The 25,084-nt window shown below is 25.8% G+C and overlaps 4 protein-coding genes across 10 annotated transcripts; 2 read left to right on the top strand and 2 right to left on the bottom strand.

Moving 5' to 3' along the window:
- Positions 1-234: 234 nt before the first annotated feature.
- On the bottom strand, positions 235-2,436 carry LOC112598304 (D-beta-hydroxybutyrate dehydrogenase, mitochondrial). The gene is made up of 5 exons (XM_025344709.1): positions 2,398-2,436; positions 1,221-1,801; positions 1,012-1,164; positions 758-910; positions 235-691 (listed from the first exon to the last, which is right to left on the bottom strand). Exons 2-5 carry the CDS (start codon positions 1,768-1,770, stop codon positions 291-293), a joined length of 1,257 nt encoding a protein of 418 aa, XP_025200494.1. The 5' UTR covers positions 1,771-1,801; positions 2,398-2,436; the 3' UTR covers positions 235-290.
- A 170-nt stretch (positions 2,437-2,606) lies between these two features.
- LOC112598303 (membrane-associated guanylate kinase, WW and PDZ domain-containing protein 1) lies at positions 2,607-11,382 on the top strand. Of its 5 annotated transcripts, none has more exons than XM_025344705.1 (17): positions 2,607-3,055; positions 3,935-4,125; positions 4,922-5,063; positions 5,520-5,722; positions 5,785-5,865; positions 5,939-6,136; positions 6,551-6,739; positions 6,935-7,206; positions 7,270-7,910; positions 7,977-8,121; positions 8,389-8,587; positions 10,139-10,264; positions 10,347-10,514; positions 10,580-10,620; positions 10,680-10,841; positions 10,942-11,086; positions 11,156-11,382. In XM_025344705.1, the coding sequence occupies exons 2-17, from the start codon at positions 4,077-4,079 to the stop codon at positions 11,290-11,292; spliced, it is 2,898 nt and encodes a 965-aa protein (XP_025200490.1). In that variant the 5' UTR covers positions 2,607-3,055; positions 3,935-4,076; the 3' UTR covers positions 11,293-11,382. The 5 variants fall into 5 exon arrangements, with proteins under 5 accessions (XP_025200490.1, XP_025200491.1, XP_025200489.1 ...); XM_025344706.1 differs by having other exon boundaries at positions 4,919-5,063; positions 5,532-5,722; XM_025344704.1 differs by having other exon boundaries at positions 4,919-5,063.
- A 3,395-nt stretch (positions 11,383-14,777) lies between these two features.
- On the top strand, positions 14,778-17,605 carry LOC112598308 (T-complex protein 1 subunit gamma-like). The gene is made up of 2 exons (XM_025344716.1): positions 14,778-15,005; positions 15,892-17,605. The coding sequence occupies exons 1-2, from the start codon at positions 14,912-14,914 to the stop codon at positions 17,451-17,453; spliced, it is 1,656 nt and encodes a 551-aa protein (XP_025200501.1). The 5' UTR covers positions 14,778-14,911; the 3' UTR covers positions 17,454-17,605.
- A 1,237-nt stretch (positions 17,606-18,842) lies between these two features.
- Positions 18,843-21,377, bottom strand: LOC112598331 (protein enabled-like; the record flags this gene model as incomplete). Of its 3 annotated transcripts, none has more annotated exon segments than XM_025344744.1 (8): positions 18,843-19,056; positions 19,226-19,481; positions 19,703-19,894; positions 19,968-20,245; positions 20,360-20,457; positions 20,530-20,645; positions 20,744-20,899; positions 21,212-21,377. In XM_025344744.1, coding segments are annotated over 8 exon segments (1,291 nt in total), but the record flags the coding sequence as incomplete, so codon positions are not given.
- Positions 21,378-25,084: the final 3,707 nt, after the last annotated feature.

Below are 25,084 nucleotides of genomic sequence, written 5' to 3'. Positions count from 1 at the left end.
CTTGATATGTATTTTAAATCTAATATTGAATCAGTATTTTTTAATAATTATTAATTTTCTATTTGTTACTGAACTATTAAATATAATATGAAAATATTTGTCTTATTAAAGCAAAATGTATAAAATATGCTAAACACACTAAATATGCAAAAATATGCAAAATCAATTTCATATTTGAACTCACTTTATTATTATTCTGAAATATTTTACATTAATACATCACTACACCATATTTTATCTGTATTTATTATAGATAATATGAACATTTTATAAGTTTTGAATCATATTTATTAAAAATTTTCAACTTGACTTGCAATATTACTATGAAATTGTGGTGTAGCCACAAATTTACGTACAACTTTATCTTTGAAATAATGTAAACCTAATGATGATAGAGTCCAAGCAACAGCAAAATAGATTTTATATCGCCAAGGTTCAGGTACATTGTACTCAGCTTTGGGTTGGATTGCCCACAACGCATTATCCATCAGAGAGTATAATTTACTAGTGCTTGGAATTGTTATTTCTGGAGGATTAATGTATGCATCAATTGTACTCAAGTAATTTTGATAGGCTTGCATATAAGCACCATAATAAGCCAATTGTTCTTTATTCATATTATCACGCATATCCTTATAATCAATTATTCTTTGTTCACCATTCATAATAGAAGAATGAAGATAAAACGATCCTTAAATTAAACAATAATTATTGTGTTAAATTTTATTTATTTTATCATGTAAAACTGTATTGCTACCTGGGGAAAATGTGATCATTTTTATGCCGTGACTTTCAAGTTCAACTCTTGATCCAATTGTCCATGCACGCACAGCAGCTTTTGTTGCACCATAAAGAGATATTCCAGGAAGTGGGAGATAAGCACAATGGCTAATTACATTTATCACACGACCTATAGTTTATTTTATTCATGTTTATACTAGAATTGTTATTTAATTAAATTAAGTACAGGATAAAAATATGCGATAAAGATAATATTTTAGAAATTTTTACTTTTGTCTTTTCGAAATATTGGCAATAACATTCCAGTTAACATTATTGGACCCAAAATATTGACTTCAAATTGCTGTTTTACCATTTTTGAAGTTTGCCATTCAAATTCTGCCATCACCATTCGTGCTGCATTGTTGACTAATGCATGTAGTTCTAAAATTGGTTTGATTTTTAAATTAGCTTTTTAAAATTTTATCTTTTGTACATACCATATTTTAAACAAGCTGTTTTGTTATGTGAATCAATTATATCAACGTTTTGTTGGAGTAGATCATTAATAAAATTCACACCAGTTTTAATAGAATCAATATCAGTTAAATCCAAAAGTCTAACAAACAATTGAATATTATCATTTTTAAGTGATAGTTGTTGAAAACATTTAGCACCTGGACTATTAGGATTCAAACAAAATGCAACTATTGCAATTCTATTTGGGACTATTGGTGCTTTATTATTGAAAAATAACAAATCATGTATTTTTCTATTCTTATGACTATTATTAAGATGTTTCCCTTTTAAATATCTCATAACAATTGAATATCCAAGACCTGTGTCACAACCTGTTATAACAATCAATGGAATTGAAGTTATCTTATCGCTATTAAATTGTTGAGCATTATCGTTCTGTCTTATTTTGTTTTTTTTCCTTAGAATTGTTGTCATCCAAGTTGTAACAGTAACTAAAGATATTACCAAACAACTTTTTATTAGGTAATGGTTTTTCACATTGATAATTTGAAGTATTTCCATGATTGACATAATTGTTAAAACACATTAATACTTATTAGACCTGTCAACAAATGAAAATTATTTAACATATATCTATACCAATAATATATACGTGTTATAAAAATATTTTAAATACAAATACGATAATCCAATAACTCAATATAAATAATTACGCTCATAGATAAGACATTAAATTTAAAAGCAAGAACTAAACTAGACTCAATACTTTGATATTATAGAGTAAAGTGAGTTTCCTGATTTTTTTTTTTTATTTTAATATTCAATAAAACTGTTTTAAAGCATTATCTTTCAAATATTTCAAGGATAAAGTCTAAAGTGTAGTCATACACAAAAATGTAAACATTGATTTTAATACAAGACAAACAAATCATCTAATGTTACTAGTAGGTAATAATCAATTTTTTAATAATAGTTTATTTTTACAATTTCACTTTCACAATTATTACTATTAAATTGATTATCAATAGTTTTCTATTTTTTTCTGTAATTATTAGAGTAAAACACATTCACATTTTTAACACTGAACAAAATAATACTTTTATATAATATGAAGTAAAAAACTTAATTATATAGGTATTCAATTATCATTAATCATTTTACGACTTAAATACGAATACTAATTTAATTAAAACTTACATTATATTATTATTTCGGTGATATTACTAATATTATAATAATCGTTGACAAATGACTATGTTAATATCAAATAAACAAAAGCGGTTAACGTTTATCACTGATTAGTGATTAGGATCAGGGGATGCCATGACGACATGACGTAGCTGCTGGCGCTGTGCGGTTGCTGACACCTGCTGGCACGTTCACCATGGTGACCACTGTTAATGCTTAATAGTGTTAATGTAGTCCGTGTTGCCCGACGGAGGCACTCCCCTCGTGTTATCGAAACCTAAATATTTTCGAACCGTTCACGGTGAATCATAATATTTGGTTCGAGTTGTTACGTTCATTTCGTTTTGTAAATTTTTTATTTCGCTCGTTAGAATATATGATTTCAAATTTTTTTTATTAAATTTTTCTATTCTCCGTACTCGCGCGCCCGCGCACGCACACACACACACACACAAACACGCGAACACAAACATACACATACGCGCATACACACGCACACATACTCAGCATTTCTGCCCTCGCACAAACCGCCAGTTTTTCGTTTATCCGACCCGTTAGACGCGACCTTAATATGTTCGTCACTCGGTCGACGCAAATCCGTCATCGTTTCATTTCGGTGGCTTTACGTCGACGAGTTTAGACACACACTGGAGTCGCTAGAAAATGAGTAAGTAGATACCGCACTAACTGTTGTAGAATTATCGCGATCGTCTCTCAATTAATGCACATCACTTCGTACTCGTGTCAAGTAGTGCACGGTGTATTATACACCGTACGTATCATTATTTCCTTACTGGAAATACAGCGATAAAATTATGACGGCTTAACAACACTCGTGTTCTTTGGTACGTCGCCGAAACATATCTACTGCCTTGAGACGAAGTTTAAATACGGCTGAGAGTTATAGTGTTTTAGTTATTTATTTAATTCTTACTGCTCTTATGTCTTATGATAACATTTAATTTCAAACATGATAATCTATTTAATGTCGTGTAGAAATCGTATACTTGATATACATGTAAATATGAATTTGTAGATATTCTTTAGATTGCGTGTGTATGAATAATAGAAAATTTTCAACTAATAATGAAGTATTCAATTCATTAGAAAAAATAAATATGCTGCTAAATTAAATGTTTTTTTTTTTAAATACTAAATGCGCTAACTGTAAAAATATTTAATTAAGGACATTATATGTACCATTTCATGTAGATTGATGTAAAAATACTGTCATTAAAATTAGGTAAATGTTTTCAGATAGGACAACATTATATTATAACTATAACTTATAATAAAAGTTTGAAATGATTGTTAAATATAAATTATTCAGTGTAACGTCCATAGGTATTACAAAGTCTCGTAATGACATATTACAGATAAAATTTTTAAATAGAATTATATAAATTTAATTTCAATTTGGTTTGATTTTCAAAAATATTTTATTAAACAGAAAATTGCATTTAATGAAAGTTTTATTGTATAGTTATTCTCTATACCTGTAACTATCATTTATATTTTTTTATACTATGTTTTTTTTGTTATTTAGATAATTATGTATTATTGAAATCCAGAATACAACTATACATTTCTTGAAGAATTGTTCTATAAGTCCTATGATTATAAATTATTATTAACTTAAAAAATAGAATGTTTTAATGATCAAATGAAACAATATATAATTAAATACCATGAATATGGAAAACATGCAAGATAAGCTTCAACATCCAATGAATAACGGTAAGTACTCAATTTTTTTTTCTCATAGATAAGTAGTGTATACTTTCATAACTTTATGAAAATAATTATTTATTTCTATAAATATAAAAATATATTTAGGAAACTAGAATTAAAAAAAAAAAATTATCTGTTTGGTACAAATTATTGTTATAAAGTCTCAGATAAAAGTTTTGTTATCAATTAATTTGTTTGTTTTGTAAATAAATAAATATAAAAATTCTTTTTAAGGGTAATTTATCATGTTTATATGGTGATATAAAAACAGTTTTGGATCCTTTAACACTTGTATTTAAATTATCAGTAAAAAAATAAAAACAAAGACTAGATTTAAAAATGTATCATCATAATTTAAGTAATATTTTTGCATGATACTATTTTATATTATAAAAAAATGGCGACAAACATTTTTTTAATAAAAATTATTCATATAGGTATTCAAGCTGTTTGATAGGTGTATGGATTATGTTAATAAACTTAATTTTATTTAATTAAATATTCTTATATAGTTTTCAAATACAAATAATACATTTTTATTATTATTACATAATATTTTTTTTTTACTTTTAATATTTATTTTTTTATTTTAAAAATAAGTTTAATGTGGTATCTAATAAATATTATGATTTTAATTTATTTGACTTGAATTCAGCTATAATCATTAAACCAATTATTTTATTGTTTTAATGTATTAACTGAATTGTACTCAATAATCATTTATAATTATTATAATTAAGTATACTGAATATGTCTATACCTATTTTTTATAATTTATTTAAATTTATGTTGGTTTCAGAAGAATACTTAAACGGACCTAGCACTAAAAATATTGGATATAATCATTCAAGAGACTCGACGTTATCGGATACTTTGGATTTAGGACCACTCCCACCAAAATGGGAAAAAGCCTATACAAAAAATGGTGAAGTTTATTTTATTGAGTAAGTATTTATTTTTCATTATTATTGTGGTTAAATGTACAACAAAGATAGGATATTATGTACATTTTTTGAAATAATTTTCAACCTGGAAATAATTTAATTTTTATACATTTATCAAAAAATGTATAAAGTAAGTTCTTTTAATAAGTATATTTTTGCTAGTAAAAATTAAAACATAAATTTTGTATTAAAATTTTGTTTTTTTTAAATTAAATTATTAGTACAGTAATGTGAACTTTTAGTTAAAATTGTTGATGTTTACCTGTTAAATATAACTATTCAGTTAAATCATATACTAACTTTTCTAGAAGTATGATGATATACCTATGTGTAAATGACCAATTATCAGTAAAGATAAGATTTTAGACTTTTATAAATTAAAAAATGTATATTTCTTTGATATATGGAGTATGTTGTTTTTGTTGTATTAATAGTGGGTTTTAAAATTTATTATAGTCATAATTCTAGTACATCACACTGGTTAGATCCAAGGTTATCAAAGTTTCAAAAGAAACAATTAGAAGACTGTTCTGATGATGAACTACCATATGGCTGGGAAAGAATTGATGATCCGCTTTATGGAACATACTACATTGATCATGTGAATAGACAAACACAATATGAAAATCCAGTGCTACAAGCTAAAAATGCTATACATGGTAAAATATATCTAGCGTATTAATTTTATTAACAATCAATAAGTATTCCATTTTTATTTAAGGAGATCAAATTAACGATGAACAAGATAATATTCCAAATTATACCTCAAATAGTTTTGAAAATATTAACTCAATAAAACAAGGTTTGTTTTTTTTAATATAATTTAAATATCTGAAGTTTTAAAAGTAAATTATAATTTTATTTTTTTATATTAGATCCTGGTATCAGTAGCAATCTATTTACTACTAATCCACACAAACTAGTAGGAGAACGGATTCGATCAACTCTTGTTAAATCAATTCGAGGATTGGGATTCACTATTGTTGGTGGAGATGATTCTAAAGAAGAATTTCTTCAAATAAAATCTGTTGTGCCAAATGGACCGGCATGGTTAGAAGGGAAATTACAAACAGGTAGAGTAAAAAACTAAAAAGTATTGTATTACTGTTTTATTTAATTTATATTTTCAAGTATTATTTCATCAAAACATATCATTTAAAAAAAAATAGAAACTAGGAAGTTTATTTTTTATCATTTTAATCAACAATAAATTAAAGTTTAACTTAAATCTTTTTTAATTTATTATAATATTACTCATTAAAACTAAACTAATAAAATTCATAACCTATTAAAAATAATAATAATAATAATAATAATAATAAATAAACTATTATTTAACATAAAATTAATATTTTTATTTATAGTATTTATCCATAGTATTTTAACTATATTGCCTTATTAAAGTAACATATTTTTCTGATGTATTATCACATATTTTATATTATATTATTTTAAAAATATTAAAATTGTTCTTATTTATTATTTAGGAGATGTTTTAGTATATGTCAATGATAAATGTGTACTTGGATATACACATCATGATATGGTTAGCGTATTTCAAGGAATAGTTCCAGGTGAAACTGTATGTTTAGATGTATGTAGAGGTTATCCTTTACCATTTGATCCAAATGATCCAAATACAGAAGTTGTTACAACTGTTGCAGTTGGAAATTCTGGTAAAAAAATTAAAAAAAAGTTTTATTCCAAATATATTAAACATAGATTAACTGATATAACTATCAAAATACACACATAAATGTATTTGTTATATTTTGGCTTTTATGTATAAAATAGTTAAAAAAATTAATACACTTTAATAGGGTCCTTAAAAATGAATGTTATTAATATTAATTATTTTTTTTAATTGATAGATCGGCAATTAGATGATTTATCTTATGTTGATAGAGAATTATACATGATGAAAGTTGATAATAGATCTACATCTAATGAATTATGTAATCAGTCTGTTAAGTCTATGCCTGATCTGTATGCTTCTGAAGAAATTATGAGTATTGCGAGACCAAATAGTACAGATCTTATTTTAGAAGAACATATGCCTTCCCCGTTATATCTAACAATGTCAATAGTAAAAGGTGCAATGGGTTTTGGATTTACTATAGCAGACAGTGCTCATGGGCAAAAGGTTAGTAATCTTAATAAACATTATCAATACATCTTATATATTTGAATATTTATTATTTTATAGGTTAAAAAAATACTGGATAAACAAAGATGTCAAGAATTAATGGAAGGTGATATTCTTATTGATATAAACAATATAATTGTGCGTAATATGTCTCATAATAAAGTAGTTCAAGTATTAAAAGACTGTCAAACCAATGAATCTGCTGCTATTACTATACAACGGTGTATTCTAAATTCACCAGATAAATTCCGCGTAAAAAACAAAAAAGGAGATGTAAAAAACATATATAGAAGTAAAACTCCAACAATTGATGCATATGGTGATCGAACACATGAAGTCAACAGATCTAAAACACCAATTATTGATAACAGAACACAAGTTTCTAATATTCAAAATAATTTACATGAAAATGGATCATCTGATAGTTATGTGATGAATAATATGCCACTCGATGAGTATTGTCATAGAGGTGATTCATGGATGCATGTAAGTTCACCATCAACCCAAATGTTCCTTCCTCCATCAATGTATAATGGAGTGATTGATCCATCTACTGGGCATTATATGAACTTACAGCCTGATCATTCTACTGGACTTTATATTAATTCACAATCTGATCATTATTCTAATCATTTATCCAAATCAATTCAAAGTATGAGTTTTGAACATTATGAAATGAATGCATCCAAAAACGAAGTGAGGTAAATATTATTTGATCAAATTATGATTTTTGAAAAATATTGATTATTAATTATTTTACTCCTTAGATATCTACATAACAATAATGAAATTAATGATATTGACCAACTTAATAATGAAAACATGAAACAAAATATCAGTTATGTTACACTTCAAAGACAAGAGTGTGGTTTTGGATTCCGAATTGTCGGTGGAAAAGAAGAAGGCTCACAAGTAATTATTCAAAAATTGAAGTTAGAAGTGATAAATAATTTATATATACTATATAAAATTAAATTAATCACCTTTGAACTTAAAATATAAGTTCAATAATTCTTTATTTTAATTAAAAATTAAAGTTTAATTTGTATAATATCAATATTGAAATTAGTACAATTTCAGTAAAATATAAATTAATTTAAACTATCATATAAAAAATTTCAATTTGTTCAAATTAAAATTATATTTGTGTCTATTAACACTTGTATTTAAATATTAAAGGTATCAGTTGGTCATATTGTTCCTGAAGGATCTGCAGACTTAGATAGAAGAATTATGACTGGAGATGAAATAATAAGTATTGATGGTCAATCTACTATAAATACATCTCATGATTATGTTATCAATTTGATGGGTCAAGCAGCTCGTAATGGCCGAGTAACATTGGGTATTCGGCATAAATCTAATTTAAAGCCTAATTGTAAGTAAATTTTACTTAACTAACTTCTCTATGAGCTAGTTACGTAGAAAATAAACATATTCAATTTAACTCATAAGTCGTTAGAAAACATTTTATACATAGCAGTTTTATAAATTGTTTAAATAATTTCAAAAATAAATTAAAATTTGTAAGTAAAAACTGAAGAAGAAAAGAAGAACTCAAATTTTTTTCATGAAATAATTTAATAACTTTAAAAAAACAATTGTGGTTACAATTTAATTTGACCACCTCTCCCTCTAATTAAAAGTATTTATTTTCTAGAACATTTTGTATTTATTATGTATACAAACTATATTAAGTAAATATGACGGTTTTACTTTGAAATTATACATAAATACATTAGATTTTGGTTAAACACAAGTGTTGGGCAAAATTTTATCTAGATAATTATTCGAATAATTTTCATCTATGGTATTTGAATAATTTTTGGTTATTTTATTTGATTTAACAATTTTTATAATCAAATAATTTTTTTAGATGTAGCTATTGTCATATATAATATATCATACTGTAACAATACTATAAGTATGTTACATGACACCTATATATTAAATATAAAATCTACATTATGGTCAACTTCTGACCAATACAATAATATTAACACTCGCACATAATTGGAAGTAACTTTCTTCTATTGATAGATATTTGTTTATTTAAAATATTTTTACATTTTTTTTATAATAAAATAATTCACAATCATGTAACATAAAATACAATATATTATGATATAATAATATGAGCCTGTTTTTAATCACCAACTCTATGTTTGAAATTTAGTCGAATAATCATAATTGAAAATTATTCGAATAATTGTAAAAAAATCATTCGAATAAAATGTTATTTAAATAATCATCTAGATAAAATTTCATTTGAATAATGCCCAACTCTGAAACACTGTATAGTTATTTAATAGTTTAGTTAACTAGGGCTTGGAAGTTGATGACCTTAAAAACATTAAAAAATGACCTTAAAAAAATGCAAATATGACTTAAAAATAGTGAAAAATCACAAATGATGATCTAAAAAAATTATAAATATTTGTTTAAAATTAGTAAGAATACATTTTTTTTTTTTTTAATTATAAAAATTACTCAAAATTATTACATTGTACTATTAAAGCATATTTTATATTGTCAAAAGAAAAAATGATAGCTAGCAATTATTGCCTTATTCTATCAGATCTTTATCTTTATCTAACCTATATACTACTTGTGTAAAATATTTTATAAAATATAAATTTGATGTAGGTACTTATAAACAATCTATGTAAAACAAAAACTATACGTGTAAAGATGTGAATTGACAAAATTTAATTATAAATACAAGAAATTGAACTAAAAAGGAATACGACCTAAAATTACTTAAAAGCCGAAAAATATTTATGAAATACATTTGTGGCCTGGAGAGCACCGCCTAATAAGTTCCAAAAAACAATGCAAAATGCATCAAATTCCAAGCCCTAGTTATACCTAAGTTACAATTCCATAAAAACTAAATGATATCTTACATGATACATGTTATACATTTTAGATATATCAAATTCTACAAAACAACATCTTGATATTGAATATCCTTATGATGTAACATTAACTAAAAAAGATAAAGAAGGATTTGGATTTGTAGTAATTTCATCATTAAACAAAGGACCTACTATAGGTAAATGATCATTTTTAGTTCTTATCATGTCAATAATAAATTACAATTATAATACATTTTTATATTTATATAATCCTTATAGGTAGAATCATTGAAGGCAGTCCTGCCTATAGAGATGGTCAAATTCATTTGGGAGATCATGTCCTTGCTGTTAATAACACAAATATTACAAACTTGTCTCATGGAGACATAGTAAACATGATCAAAGATTCTGGTTCAACAGTTACATTAACCATTGGAACGCCTAATGGTAACCTATTTAATCCACTTATATTATTGAATTAATTAATTCTTTTGTATTCATTTTATTTTCAGATGATACTGCCAGTACAATTTCTCTTCCAATGTCAAACAAAGTATAAATATTTATCCAAATTTGAATATAGGTATATTAATGTATTTAATTAATATTTAGGATCAAGATTTAGAAGAAGAGCAATATCATGCTGTTGAACTAACGAGAGGGCCTCAAGGTTTTGGTTTCAGTATAAGAGGTGGTCGTGAATTTCAAAATATGTCTTTATTTGTGTTACAAATTGCAGAAAATGGACCTGCAGCTATCGATGGACGTTTAAGGGTATATAGAAAATATTTTTATTAGTTTAACCTAGTTTTTATACAATTAATTTATTTAAAAAAAATATAATAACTCAATTTATTTGTTTTAATTAATTTAGGTAGGAGATCATATTATAGAAATCAATGGAGTCAATACTAAAAATATGACACATGCAGAAGCCATAGAAATTATTCACAGTGGAGGGTCATGTGTACGGCTTCTTATTCGTCGAGGCACTAGAGTGCCACAACTACCTTCTGAAGGTAATTTTTATGGCGCATTCAATGCTGAGACGTAATAAAATTCAACTTTAATGTATTTAAATTTTATAGAAGAAATGTTTACATCTGTTAATATGAATCAATCTATGATTAATTTAGATAATAAAATGAATATGTCTCATTCTATATCCTCGCTTCAGTCCAATTCGAGAGCCTACTGGGATACAAAGTATATGTGCTCAAATTGATTATCAGGAACTGTTCAAATTGATAATTATATTTTTAATTGTATAGTTATTATAAATAACAACTATTTTTATTATTTATTTATTTTTATACTTTTGGAAAATAAGATTAATACTATATTATTATTAAATTTCATTCCATATGTTTTAGATATTACTTCTTATTTTAAGACAAAAACTAAGAAAAATAACACACGTCTTTGATGTTATCAATTTTTTTAAACATGATAACCTTTATTATATACATTTCATAATATTTATGTTATTTAGCACCCATTTGTTAAAGTTTCACTTATTACACCTAACATCACTACTTAACTAAATTTTTGAATCTCATTTTTCAACCAGTATTTTTTCTTTTTTTAAGTAGTGATGTAAAATGCCATAGAGATGAATTCAAAATTAAACATTTTTAAACATTATATTTGGTGCTAAATTTAAATATCAGTTTTCACGTGCCTAAATCAAATGCCATAATTTTTTTCAATGTTTAATTTTTAAAACAGAACTGAGTAACTTGTACATAACATCTATAAGATCTGTCAATAATTTGTTTTATTTTTTAAAAACACTAAAACAATTAGATATATAATTATGTTATATTATTGAGATTTATGCCCATATAATACTTGTTTCGTGTTATATATAGTTGATTAAGAATACTACACCAAATATTTTATCATAGTAATAAAACTCATGACATGTTATGAACAATAATTATGTATTTTTTTTTTTTTTTAATGTATGTAAATCAATACATATTTTTTTAATTTATCATTTTAATCTCAAGTATTTGTTTATCAATTTAATATTGAATACTATTATATTAAATTTTTTCTTTTTATTATTACTATAATTTTTACTGTCAATCATGCCTTCATAGAATGTAATTTTTTACAAATAATAAATATATGTATACGTGGTTTTTTAAATTTATTAAAACCAAAGTTAACTATGAATAATTTATTAGAAAAATATTTTAAAGTTAAACATAATAGGTATTAATATAGTTAGCGACTGATTAGTGTATTTAAAAAATTTAAACACTGGTAAAAGAAGAATTTGATTGAAGGAATTACATTCTATTAAGTTTGTTTTAAATATAAGTGTCTCAGCTGGAAATTGTATCTAATAGTCTAAATTATTATATGATGTATATTATAAAAGATCTTTAATGAATCATTCTAATACTAATATCATGAATGAATCTTTGAGATTTTAATTTTTATTATGTATTTAAGTTTAGTTAAATTGTTGACTTATTTTTAAGTCAGAGTAATAAACTATAACTTACCCTGGGGACCAATGAAACAGCATAATTTTGTTGCTAAATGTTTACTTTAAATTATATAATACATTTAAAGTGTGTGTTTGTATTATGAGAAAATAAATAAAAAAAATTGAGAGAATAAAAAACTGTGTTAATTGTATGTACTAAAAAAATAAACTTATCTATCGTTAGGACAATATTGAAACAATACTGTCATACTCTCTTGAAAAGTATTCTTAAGTGATAATATATATTGTGTATTTGAATATTATTCTTTCATGTATTTTACCTACGTTTTTTTTATTTTCATATTTCAATACTTTTTTTTGGAAAAATAAAATGTATTTAGACTTACAAATTATAAACTAGCTAGTAGTCATGAAAAACATAACATTTAGTATAACAATAAACATGATAATGATTTTTTGTTATTACCAAAATGTAAATGTATAACATCAATTAAGTAAAATTTTATTATTATAACCAAGGTTTTTTTTAATAATTTCTTCATCTTGAATCTTTATTAATTATCTACCTATTAAGAAAGAAAATCTTTAAAACTGGAAAAACTTTTTTCAACATCTCGTATCTAGTGGAATCAAGGCTGAATCAAAGGGGAAAATTAAAAAGGCCCACCATATGTCCCATTTACTCAAATTATTTTCAGTAAAAGGTCCTCACCAAAAGTAATAGCCCCTCTTTACTATGACTGTAATCTAGCCTGTAGTGAAGTTATAGGAACGTACTCGCATACTGGCATACTTGATATAAACTTAGTCATTTTCGATAAAATCTTCCAACAATATTACCTTAAATAAACAAATTATTAATATAGGTTAACAGACTATACTTCCATTCAGAATCATTAGTATAGTAATAGTTTAAAATGATATGTATAATTGTATAAATAAATCATTGAATTCAAATTTGACACATTTATCACTATAGTGACCTACTTAATAACGAGGGTACACTCAACAACTACAAAGTAGGTACATAAAAGTGGTAACTTACTAGACCAATTATTAAATTCTGAACGTATTGATTTTGACAGAATATAATAATACAAATGTTCAACTTTATTACATAAATTATCTGTTACGAAATTAATCTAGTTGGTACTTTAAAGAATAATTGAAGATAAAAATTCACAGAAGGTAGGTACTTTTTTAACATCTACCTAATTGGAAAAAATAATAAAACATATAGGAAAACTAAGAATTTTTTTGCAAAACCAGTTTTTAATAAAATCTTATCTATGGTTTTATTATTTGGTCATAATTTTAAATACGAATAAACGTAATGTTGAAATTTTTATCAGACGTTTATATTGGATGTTTAATTTATTGACATTTGGTATTTTTTCTAAAAATATCGATAAAAAAAAATTTCGTTGTCGAAAACTTTGAAAATTTAGTATTAAGTAAAAATGTATTATTAATAAAAAAAAAAAAGTTTAGAAATAGCTGCTGATTTTTAGTAGCCATCTAAAACTGTTTTCCACTTAATTCCACTATGTAGCATGATAGGCCAATAAAATCAAAAAGAAATCGCTATTTTCGTTATTTATGTCCTCTTATTACTTACTTACTCTCAAAATAATAGTCTAACACCGGTTGAACGACAACAAGTAATATATATAAATTATTATCCGACCTAGCCATCGGGTTACGAAATTTCCGATTGTAAGTTGCAATCGCCCACCACTGCTACATAACCAGTAAACTGAGTAAACACTAAACAGATGACGATACTTGGGCACTGACAAGTGACTATTACTGAATACTGACTACCGTCTACCATGACACAACGAGTAGCACGTATTGCCATTGCATATGCATTTTTAAATGAGTAATTTTTTCGCATGACGATTTTGTCATAGAAATACCTATATACATATTGTAACACCACTAACAGATTGATTTTTTTTTTCTACGTTGATACCAAACGTCGGACCTCCGTAAAAATTAATTTGTTGTTAACGATTGGATCATTTAAATATCCTAAAACTCGATTATTCAATTATTGTAATATTAATGTGGTTTGTGACTTGTGTAAAGGTGTTCAACAATCGACAGACGACAAACGTCAAACGAGTAACCACAAGACGACTTACACTTTACACGACTATCGAATAATTCGATTGTATTCTCGCAACCAATCGGGTTATCATATTTATTTGATAAAAGCCATCGTTTATCATCGTGATTTATGAATTCCATCTCCATGCGTTGTGGGTAGTATTGCGGCTACCGGCTCACACATTTATCCTCGTGTACAAGATCATATTATACGGTTTCACTAAAACTTTTTGTAGTTATTGTTGTTTGATCGTTGTACGTTTTTACCAAAATGATGTCACAGAACCGTGCTCCAGTTTTGGTGTTGAACTCTAACACTAAAAGAAAATTTGGAAATAAAGTTCAAAAAGAAAATATAGCCGCAGGTAAGAATATGTTTTATGTCTAGTTTTTTACATTATTTTATCAACCGTTTTTAACTTCTGTCACGTTTAAAAACGAGTACAGGTATCTAATTATGTAATATACATAAAATTACATATGTACACGTTGTATGTTTTCTTGTGTTTATTATAACTTATTAACTATCAATGACATTAGTTATTTTATTTTAATTTTTTTTTAAACAATTTTATACTCCGGCCTTTGAGAGAATATGCCCAAAATGCGTCTAAATTCGCGTATCCCTTACCATTTTTAATGTTAGTATTAGTTCAAATCAGTCGTTGCTGTCAGTCTACATACCCGAAACGGGTGCGTTGGCCAGATTATAGTACAACCATTATTGGTATTATGGTGATTAATTGTTAATATTTTGAAAACTATTGATTTCATTATTAAATAAATTTAATAAAATGATGTTTATTGTAAGACATTTAAAAATATAATATTTTGGTGTTAATTTTAAAGTTCTATCTTAATAACAATGAAACATTAATAAAGTGTGCGTTATATTCACTCAATATCAATGGCAATATTATGTTACATTGCAATAGAGTTAAATATATTGAAATTTAAAATTATTTAGATTACACATATAAATACATGAAATTGGTAATAATTTTAATGTGCAATCAATTTTTATTTTTCACAAGAAGTTTTGCATGAAGTATACCATATTTAAATGCATGGTATTAGATTTTATGTTGTTAAAAATGTATTAAGTATCTTAATACATTTTTAATGAATAAATTTGTATTAAATATAATTTTTCTTATTTATTTGTTTTTTTCAAAATAATAGTTAAATTCAATTTTGGTTTTATTCCTTTTAATATATTTTTGGTTTGTATTTATTTGAATATAATTTCAGGTAAAGCAATTGCAGATGTGGTACGTACCTGTATTGGACCCAGAGCTATGCTTAAAATGTTAATGGATCCAATGGGTGGAATTGTAATGACAAATGATGGTAATGCAATATTACGAGAAATCACTGTCCAGCATCCAGCAGCCAAGTCATTTATTGAGATTGCTCGTACACAAGATGAAGAAGTTGGTGATGGTACTACTTCAGTAGTGGTACTTGCTGGAGAAATTTTAGGTGTTGCTGAACAATTTTTGGAACAAAAAATTCATCCAACTATAATCATTAAGGCATACCGCCAAGCCCTTGAAGACGTGTTAAATATTTTAGAAAAAGAATTCAGTATCCCTTTACCTATGGATGATGAAAATAAACTTATTGAAGTAATTCAATCATGTATAGGTACTAAATTCATAGGTACCTGGTCAGATTTAGCATGTGGCATTGCTCTAAATGCTGTAAAAACAGTAAGAATTAAAGAAGAAGGCCGTACTGAAATTGATATAAAAAGGTATGCCAAGGTAGAGAAAGTGCCCGGTGGCGCAATTGAAGATTCTGAATTATTAAATGGCATTATGTTGAACAAAGATATCACACATCCTAAAATGAGAAGATTAATCAAAAACCCTAGAATCATTCTTTTAGATTGTTCCTTGGAATTTAAAAAAGGCGAAAGTCAAACAGATGTGGAAATTGTAAAAGAAACCGATTTTACCAGGTTATTACAGATTGAAGAAGAGTTTGTTGAAAAAATTTGCAACGATATTATTGCGTTGAAACCAGACTTGGTATGTACTGAAAAGGGAGTTTCTGATTTAGCCCAACATTACTTATTGAAAGCTAATATATCCGTGATTAGACGTTTAAGAAAATCTGATAACAATCGTATTGCAAGAGCTTGTAATGCTACAATAGTGACACGAACCAGTGAACTTCGTGAAATTCATGTTGGAACGGGAGCTGGTCGTTTTGAAATCAAAAAGATTGGTGACGAATATTTCACATTTATTACTGAATGCATCAACCCAAAAGCCTGTACTATATTACTTAGAGGACCTAGCAAAGATATACTGAACGAGGTCGAGAGGAATTTACAAGATGCTTTACACGTGGCTAAAAACATTATGTTGAACCCAAGATTAGTTACAGGCGGTGGTTCCATTGAAATGGCTATATCGCAGGCATTGATGAAAAAGAGCTCAAATATAGCAGGTGTTGTCCAGTGGCCCTATAAAGCTGTTGCACAAGCATTAGAAGTGATACCACGTACTCTTTTGCAAAATTGTGGCGTTAGCACCATAAGAACAATGACGTCATTAAGAGCCAAACATGCAATTAAAGGCAATGAGTATTGGGGTATCAATGGTGAAACTGGAGAAATGTCCAATATGAAGGATCTAAAGGTATGGGAACCAATTGTTGTTAAATCTCAAGTATATAAAACTGCAATTGAAACTGCCATATTATTGGTACGAATTGACGATATTGTATCAGGAACTAAGAAGATTGGAGATGATGGACAGCCAAAACCAACTGCACAACCAACTGAAGAATCTATGAAGGAATAGTTTTTTTTTTTTTTTTTATTGATCATTTAATTCATTTTAAAAACATTTCTATCTTCCAAAAACTGGTTTTTGCTCATTTATACTAAATACTTTGTCTAATGCTTGATCATATAAAATTATTTTTGTGCTTATGTTATAACATTAATATTACAAAATTATTTCTATCATGTTAATATATTTTTAAAAAATCTTCAGTGTTTAAAGCTATTAAAATTTAATAAAAAAAAATGTTTCTATCGCATACAATTTTAAAATATGTAAAATATATCTCTACTTTTTTATTTTTATGATAATCTGTTTTTGTATCATTAATAATATTATCATTTAATTGTTGATTTTCCATTTTAATATTTCATAGTAAACACGTCTTTATAATACAATATGAGCAATCAAATAAACAGCCATTAGACAAGTTTAATATTAAGATAAAATAAATATAGTTTTGAGACAAGCTACAATCCCTCTTTGTAAAACCATGTAAACCAACTTCCAACCAATCAAAGATAATAATAGCAGATAAATATTATTTTAATTACCAATATGAAAAATGGATTATGCAAATACTAAAAGTACTTTTCAACTATCTTGACTGTCCAATTATATCTGTATAATATTTTTACTTCAGGTGGTATTTGTTGAAAAAATATAAAAAAATTTTCATTTAAAGTTGAAGATAAGACTGTTGTCTACAGGTATACTTAAAATGCAATATTACAATTGTTGATAATTTTTAAAATAGACATATAATAAGAAATAGAAATTTCTGGTTATGGAGATTAATACAAAAACAAATAACGTCACATCTTGGATAAATAGGTATGTGTTGTTAAACTCGTAATGATCAATTCATTGAAATTTAATCAAGCACTTTCCACAGAGCCAATTATTAAGTTTTTATAACCATATTTGGCAAATTTGTCAATTTTATATATGTTATAAAAAATAAATTGTCACATTGCTTGATAATAAAATATGTATTATAATGTGTTCACATGCGATAATACTGTGTAGTAAGGACAACTGAAAAGTGCTAAAATATTATTATTGCAAATATTCTTCCAGATATGACACAGTTTATTTATGATATTTATTGATGGTTTATTTATTTAAGATACATTATCTTGAGCATATTCATGTGTGCATAACATAATGATGCCATCATTAATAATTATCATGAAAAAGTTAATACATGTGTATTAAAATACATAAAATGAAGCGTTTACCATGCTTTTTATTTTTTCATAAATAATATAATACAAATTGTTCACACTTAAATTATAAAGTGATTACACTCACATAAAAAAAAAAAAAAACAATTTTGATATAAAAAATATGCGCTACATAATAACTTGATTATGTAAGAAATAGTTTAAATTAAGTAGCTATAAATGAGTTAAGTCATAAATAGGTTTACAATAATATTATCTATGAGTGTACCTAAATCATATAACAGTAATAAAATGAGATTCAGTTCGAAAATGTTCACTTAATAGAAAAAGAACAAGCATCGAATCAATATAAAATTGAAAATGAATATTAATAATTTGATACTTGTTTGATAGATTGTTGTTCATTTATCTTTTGCTTATCTCGACTTTTAAGCCTGAAAATTATTAAAATTATAAACAATTATTTAGTTGTTTCAAGTGTTTTGAGTGTAAATTACAATTCATGAAAAACAGTGTCATATGCTTGAATTCTTAAGACAAACTGAATTAAAACCATGAACTATAATGAGCAAAGATAAAACAAATAAATAAAAATTTATTTACTTTCAATGATGTCCAATTTCATTCGGTTTAATTCTTTGCGTATTTCACGTAGTATATCTTGTTTTAATGTCTGTAACTCTAATGATATATTTGATATACAATTGTCTCCAAACGTCTTAGATGCTATTAAGTCTTCAGTGGAAGTAGCAGACAATTGTTTTCGGCCAAGTTTAGGACTTTCACAACCATTTAATGAGCTTTTTTGACTATCATTACGATTCCAATTTTTTTTGTCGCCAGGTGATACACTTTCATCCTACAAGAAAAATTCAAGCAATTATTTTATGAAAAATGTTTTTAAGTGTTTGCCAAACACACTGTCTATTTAGTTAAACATTAATGTCTTTTAATAGAAAATTATATTTTTATATGCTATATTAAATTGGATGATAAGAACATCAGTCGTATGATCTTAAATATATAGCCTTATATTAAATAATATCCAAAATGTTATTAAAATACAAAATAAATACGAACCTGAGGACAATCAACTGGTTCTTTCTTTTCAACAGCAGCTCGACGTCTTGCTAATGTACGTGCCATTTCATCCATCATTGATGCCATACCAGTTTGGCCACCATTTGCATTTCTACCAAGGGTTCCATAATTTCCACTTCCGCCACTGCTAGCACTACTCGTAGATGAGCCGCTATTTTCAGCTGGATGCTGCTTTAGCGTTAATAAAAAAGAAAACATAAAAATTAAATTTCAGACTTAGGGTTTTATAATTATAGCAACATACCTTATTGGTACGTTTTAAACGAGCCGCCTGTAACTGTACAGCTAAAGACGATGTTTGGTCAGCAACAGATTCACTGTGATCAGGTTCTCCATTACTACTAGGTCTTGGTATACTGCCAGGCATTGGAGGTGGTTGAGGAGGCATAGGGCTAGACATACCTGGTGGAGGAGGAGGAGGAACTGGTGCTGGTGGAGCTGATGATGTGCGGTGGTGACCTGAAGTAGGCAACTGAGGAGGTGCAGGTGGAATTGTTGGTAAACCGTTTGTTGTGCTAACGACTAAAATAATATGAAATTATTTTTATTCCAAAAAATATCATACAAGTTTTTAATTATTAATATCACTAATTGAAATGTTTAAAGAAAAATATTAAACTCATTATCATAGCTTACTTTGATTTTGCTGAGACATTCTTCTTTCTTGGATAATGGCAGCATCATCTTTCGTCAAGCTTCTGAAATGATTAGGTACATTATTTGTACACCAATCTCTGAGTTAAATAAGCAATTAGATAACAGCAATTTATTCGATTTATAAAATATAGGTATTTATGATATAATACCTGTATCCCATATCTTCATCATATTGTCCATTTGCTTGTTGATATATAGGAGGTGCTGGAGGTAGTATATGATTGTGAGGATTATTAATATTATTCCTAGATACAGAATCTAGAACCTAAATTTAAAAAATGCTTAGTAAACCTTTCTTTAATCTTTTTCCAAGTATAATAAATAAGCAAAATTATGGGTAAATTATAACTTAATTTAAAATACCTCAAGAGCATAAACCATAGCTCGTGCAAAAGAATCAGCATCTTCTTTGCTACTAAAGTTCAAGCCATATACATGTTTATTATCCCTCCATTGGTGGAATGTTGTTGTTGCTTGGTTATATTTTAGAGTCTTTAAAATGACACAGTTAATAACAACCTGTACAAAACATTAAAACACAATACTATAGTGTTAGAAAAAGAATATTGTGTACATTGTTTTAATTGAAGTATAAACACAGAATAATTTTAATGGAGAAGCAAACATGTTTATAAAATGTTATTCTTTTTATACTCATTACATTTAAATATAATTACTTTATATTAATTTAATTTGAAGCAAAAATAAAGAATAAAAGAGAAATTTAATATTTGATAGTTTTATCAAGTATTTTAATAAGAAATTGTAATGTAAAAATATTAACTTTTTTTTTTTAATATTAGACATAACAATTTTAATTTAAATAAATACCTCATGGTCTTGCAATTTTCTTCCAACTACACGGAATGTATTATTGATCACATGTTTAAAAATGTGTACTTTACTAAGACCCGACGATGTTCCACTTGGAACCCATTTTTTGCTGTTGTCATCATAAATCATCACAGACGCTCTGGCTGATGTAATACTTGTTTCACTGAAATAAATGAAATAATTTATAATATAAATTTTAAGATATATCAACTGTTAAAAAGCATAACTTAATAAAACAAACATCAAATTTTATAGCTAGATAATTTATGAGTTATGTATTTTTTTCATTTTTATTTTTTCTACTTTTTATCTTTAATATAGATAACATACATGCAATATCTTGATTACTTTATTTAGAACTTTTGAATTATCTTAACCACATAAATATTTACAAGACTACTTATTATAACCTGATAACATAGTATTAGTATATAGTTGGTTAAAAAAAATTGTCATCTATTATTAAATTTCCATTTCCATGTTTTAATCTTATTATCATTGTAATATATAATTTAACTTTATATTTAATGTTAAATTTACTTATTCATGTATCTAACCATAAGACAGACTATAAGTGAGTATTTAATATTACACAAAATATTACATCAGTTGATAATTTATTTGTATTTTGTTTTATTTTTTTTTTTTAAATTACTTAAATTTTAAAATATTTTTTACTTTTTATATTCTTGTTAAATACTCAATAAATAAAAAAAAAAACTAAATGTTTATTAATTGTTAAAAATATAGGTAATACAAATATACACTATTTTATTTAAAAATGACAGTAGTTAAAATAACCTGAAAGTATTCTTTATTTATTATACAGTGGACTTATTAGATGAAAAAAAATTATAATTTTAATAATAAAATACGTAAATTAGTGATAAAAAATCTTACATTTACTGTAAGTTAAAAAAATAAAAACACATATATACAATGTACTAATATAAATTACGAAATTAGATATAATACTTATCAAGTTAAAATTTGGTACATAATTACTATTATTATTGTTTATTATTTTTATATTATATTTAGTATATAAACATTCAAATTCATAGAAAAAAAAAAAAATTATGATAGGGATGGGTAGATGATAATAACAACAATGATAAAAATAATAATATAAATCAGAGTCAAATTTAAGAGAAGACAACCGTAGCCTCAACTTCAGGCTTCCACAAGAGAAAGCACACATAAATAGGCCCTTACAGACCAAAACCAACAAAAAAATTTTTTAAAGATACCAAATAGTATATAAAATTATATTTGTGAAATAATAAAATATTTTTTAACTACTTTAAAAATTGAATACCATATATATTTTCATTTCATATCAAATAATATATATTAGCAGATCGATATAAAAAATATTATTTAAATTTCCAGTTAACAGCAAACTAGAGAATTCTTAGAACTGTTTAATCGTTTTATTCTGTCATTTTGTGAAAAAAAATCGCAAGATTCTACTTGTTAATGTCATATCTTAATTTGATCTATTTCTTGAATTCAATTTTTTTTTTCTAATAATAAATTAATAAAACTCTTAGAAAAAATAAATATTTAACATATTTAAAAAATGATTGGAGGTCTCCATATTTCTAAATATAGCCCTGATACAAACACAGTAGATGTGTTAAGAAAAATATATGTAAATATTTTTATTGTTGGACAGTATCAAAAAATAAAATAATACAATATATTGTGTTATTAACTTTAATTAAAATATAAAAATCAACATTTAAATAGATACACATTAATAATAAATTTATTATAGATCTGTTCCATAATTTCATAAAATTCATTTGAAGTAAGGTAATAAAAAGTTTGTGAAATTATAAACAAATAACTTATTAAATGTTCATAGCATAAAAACAAAATAATCATAAAATAGATGTTGAATGAAATGTTATCTATTAAATATATGTAGGTGGTACTTTATATTAAGATAGTTAACATAAAATATTATATTGGAAGGCATTTTTATTTTAGGCCATGTTTTATTGTGATTTTAAAATATATTTATATATTAATATATTATCTACTAACTACTATATGTGGGTGGTACATTATATAAATATAATTAACATAAAGAATTATAATGCATGGCACAGTTTTTTATGTGATATTTTATTTTGATTTGAAAATTCTATTATCAACTTCCTGTTTTATTTGTTGAGTTTGACTTAAATGTTTATAGTTATATGTTTAAGGTTCAACTAACTAGCCTACATATATAACAATAAACAAAAAACAAATGACACAGTAGATGATACTTAGTGAATAACAGTGCCGTAACTAGAGGTTGGCGACATGGGCGCTTGCCAAGGGCGCAGTAAAATAAGGGGCGCGCTTTGAGTTAAATTAAAATTGGTTTCTCATGTATTTATTAAATTGAGCGTAAATGTATAATGCACAAACATTACATACTGATGCCCTTAAGCGTGTTTATTACCATTAAATTTATAAACAGGAATACTGATATAAATTATTTATTTTTGCGTGTGTAAGCATATGCATATATGGCTGAACGACAAACGACCATAGTAATGATTAACACAAATAATAGTTTTCTATCGTTAACTAATATTGTACGCATACGGCATATACTCATACTTTTATAATATAATATTCTATAGTATAGAGATTAAAGTTTATCATTGACATTGCCACACATTACATTATAGGTAGGTACGTTTTCTCGTATTGTCATCTTGCCATTTGCAGTCGGTTTCCGTCATTTTATATTAGTGTAGAGTAATACTGTAATCATAATTCTTTAGTAATAGTGTTTTCGATACAAGAGCTGCCGAACAACGGTGTATCATATCAAGCTATGTTTTTAAATTTAATTGTAAAATTGCAAATACATTTAGGTAGGTAGCATTATACATCATGTGTTAAGTAGGACTTAACTTTAGCAAACGTTATTATTATTTTATTTATTTTAATCTTAGTTAAAATCTCATTTTAATCAAATAATATTCGGTTAGTTTCGTTTGCATTATTTTGTAAATTGTTATTTTTCCTATAAGTTTAATTTTCTTTAATTAAAAATTTCAATATTTTGATGTTCTGAATACATCGTAATTTTCAATCATTTAGATTTTCCATATTAACAGATGGTATATTCATTGCCATTTATAATCAGTATATTTTATTTTATCAAGAATGCCTCCAAAAGCCTTCTGGGGCTTAATTCAAAATTAAGAAAGGAACAGGAGGAAAAGAACGCGCCCGCAGGAATCGATTTAGAAACTGGTTATCTACTTCAACTTCATCTGACCATCGTTCATCTGATCAAATTAACTTTGAAAATATACCGGTTCTAACACTTCTTCAACTGTAACTTAATCAAATATTATAGTTTCATAACCGATAATTCGAGACTGAACCCGAATTATAGACCAATTTCAAATAGTCATAGACTTTTCAGACCCAATAATGGCCATTGGTAAATGATGATAAAACACAGTGGCAATCGTCGAGTAATGGTTTCAACCATAATTGTATAATGATTTATCAAATTATATTTTCCTAGAAACAATGATGGTAGGCATTTAGTTCAAAATGGACGTATAAAAAGTCTTCCCAACGGAGAAAAATAAGACGAAAATGGATTTGGTTTATAGTTGTTCAACAGATAAATTTTATTTATCGTGTGTTTATTTTCAAAATGCAGAGTTCACTGCATTTACTGATACTAAAACAGTTGTGGCGATTTGGAAACATCTAAACCTAATATGTCAGTTCACTGAAATACAATGCTCACCGACAATGTTATATAGAATGATAGAATTAGAAAATCACTAAAAAGGAAAACAATAGATGACGATTTTCAAAAGTGATAAAGTTGAAAACAAAAAT

This window comes from Melanaphis sacchari, unplaced genomic scaffold, assembly GCF_002803265.2.
Source record: "Melanaphis sacchari strain LSU unplaced genomic scaffold, SCAv2.0 Contig47_pilon_pilon, whole genome shotgun sequence".
Lineage (NCBI taxonomy): Eukaryota > Metazoa > Arthropoda > Insecta > Hemiptera > Aphididae > Melanaphis > Melanaphis sacchari.
The sequence above is the reverse complement of the archived record's forward strand: the minus strand, read 5'-3'. Positions and strand labels throughout refer to the sequence as shown.

Bases quoted from the DNA above. Each gene is read 5' to 3' on its own strand.
- LOC112598304 (XM_025344709.1), bottom strand. From the start codon at position 1,770: ATGTCAATCATGGAAATACTTCAAATTATCAATGTGAAAAACCATTAC. The intron at 1,165-1,220 runs GTATGTACAAAA...AACCAATTTTAG, and splicing joins AACAGCTTGTTTAAAATATG to AACTACATGCATTAGTCAAC. The intron at 911-1,011 runs GTAAAAATTTCT...AATAAACTATAG, and splicing joins AATATTTCGAAAAGACAAAA to GTCGTGTGATAAATGTAATT.
- LOC112598303 (XM_025344704.1), top strand. From the start codon at position 4,077: ATGAATATGGAAAACATGCAAGATAAGCTTCAACATCCAATGAATAAC. The intron at 6,137-6,550 runs GTAGAGTAAAAA...TTTATTATTTAG, and splicing joins AGAAGGGAAATTACAAACAG to GAGATGTTTTAGTATATGTC. The intron at 11,087-11,155 runs GTAATTTTTATG...TAAATTTTATAG, and splicing joins GCCACAACTACCTTCTGAAG to AAGAAATGTTTACATCTGTT.
- LOC112598308 (XM_025344716.1), top strand. From the start codon at position 14,912: ATGATGTCACAGAACCGTGCTCCAGTTTTGGTGTTGAACTCTAACACT. The intron at 15,006-15,891 runs GTAAGAATATGT...ATATAATTTCAG, and splicing joins AAAAGAAAATATAGCCGCAG to GTAAAGCAATTGCAGATGTG.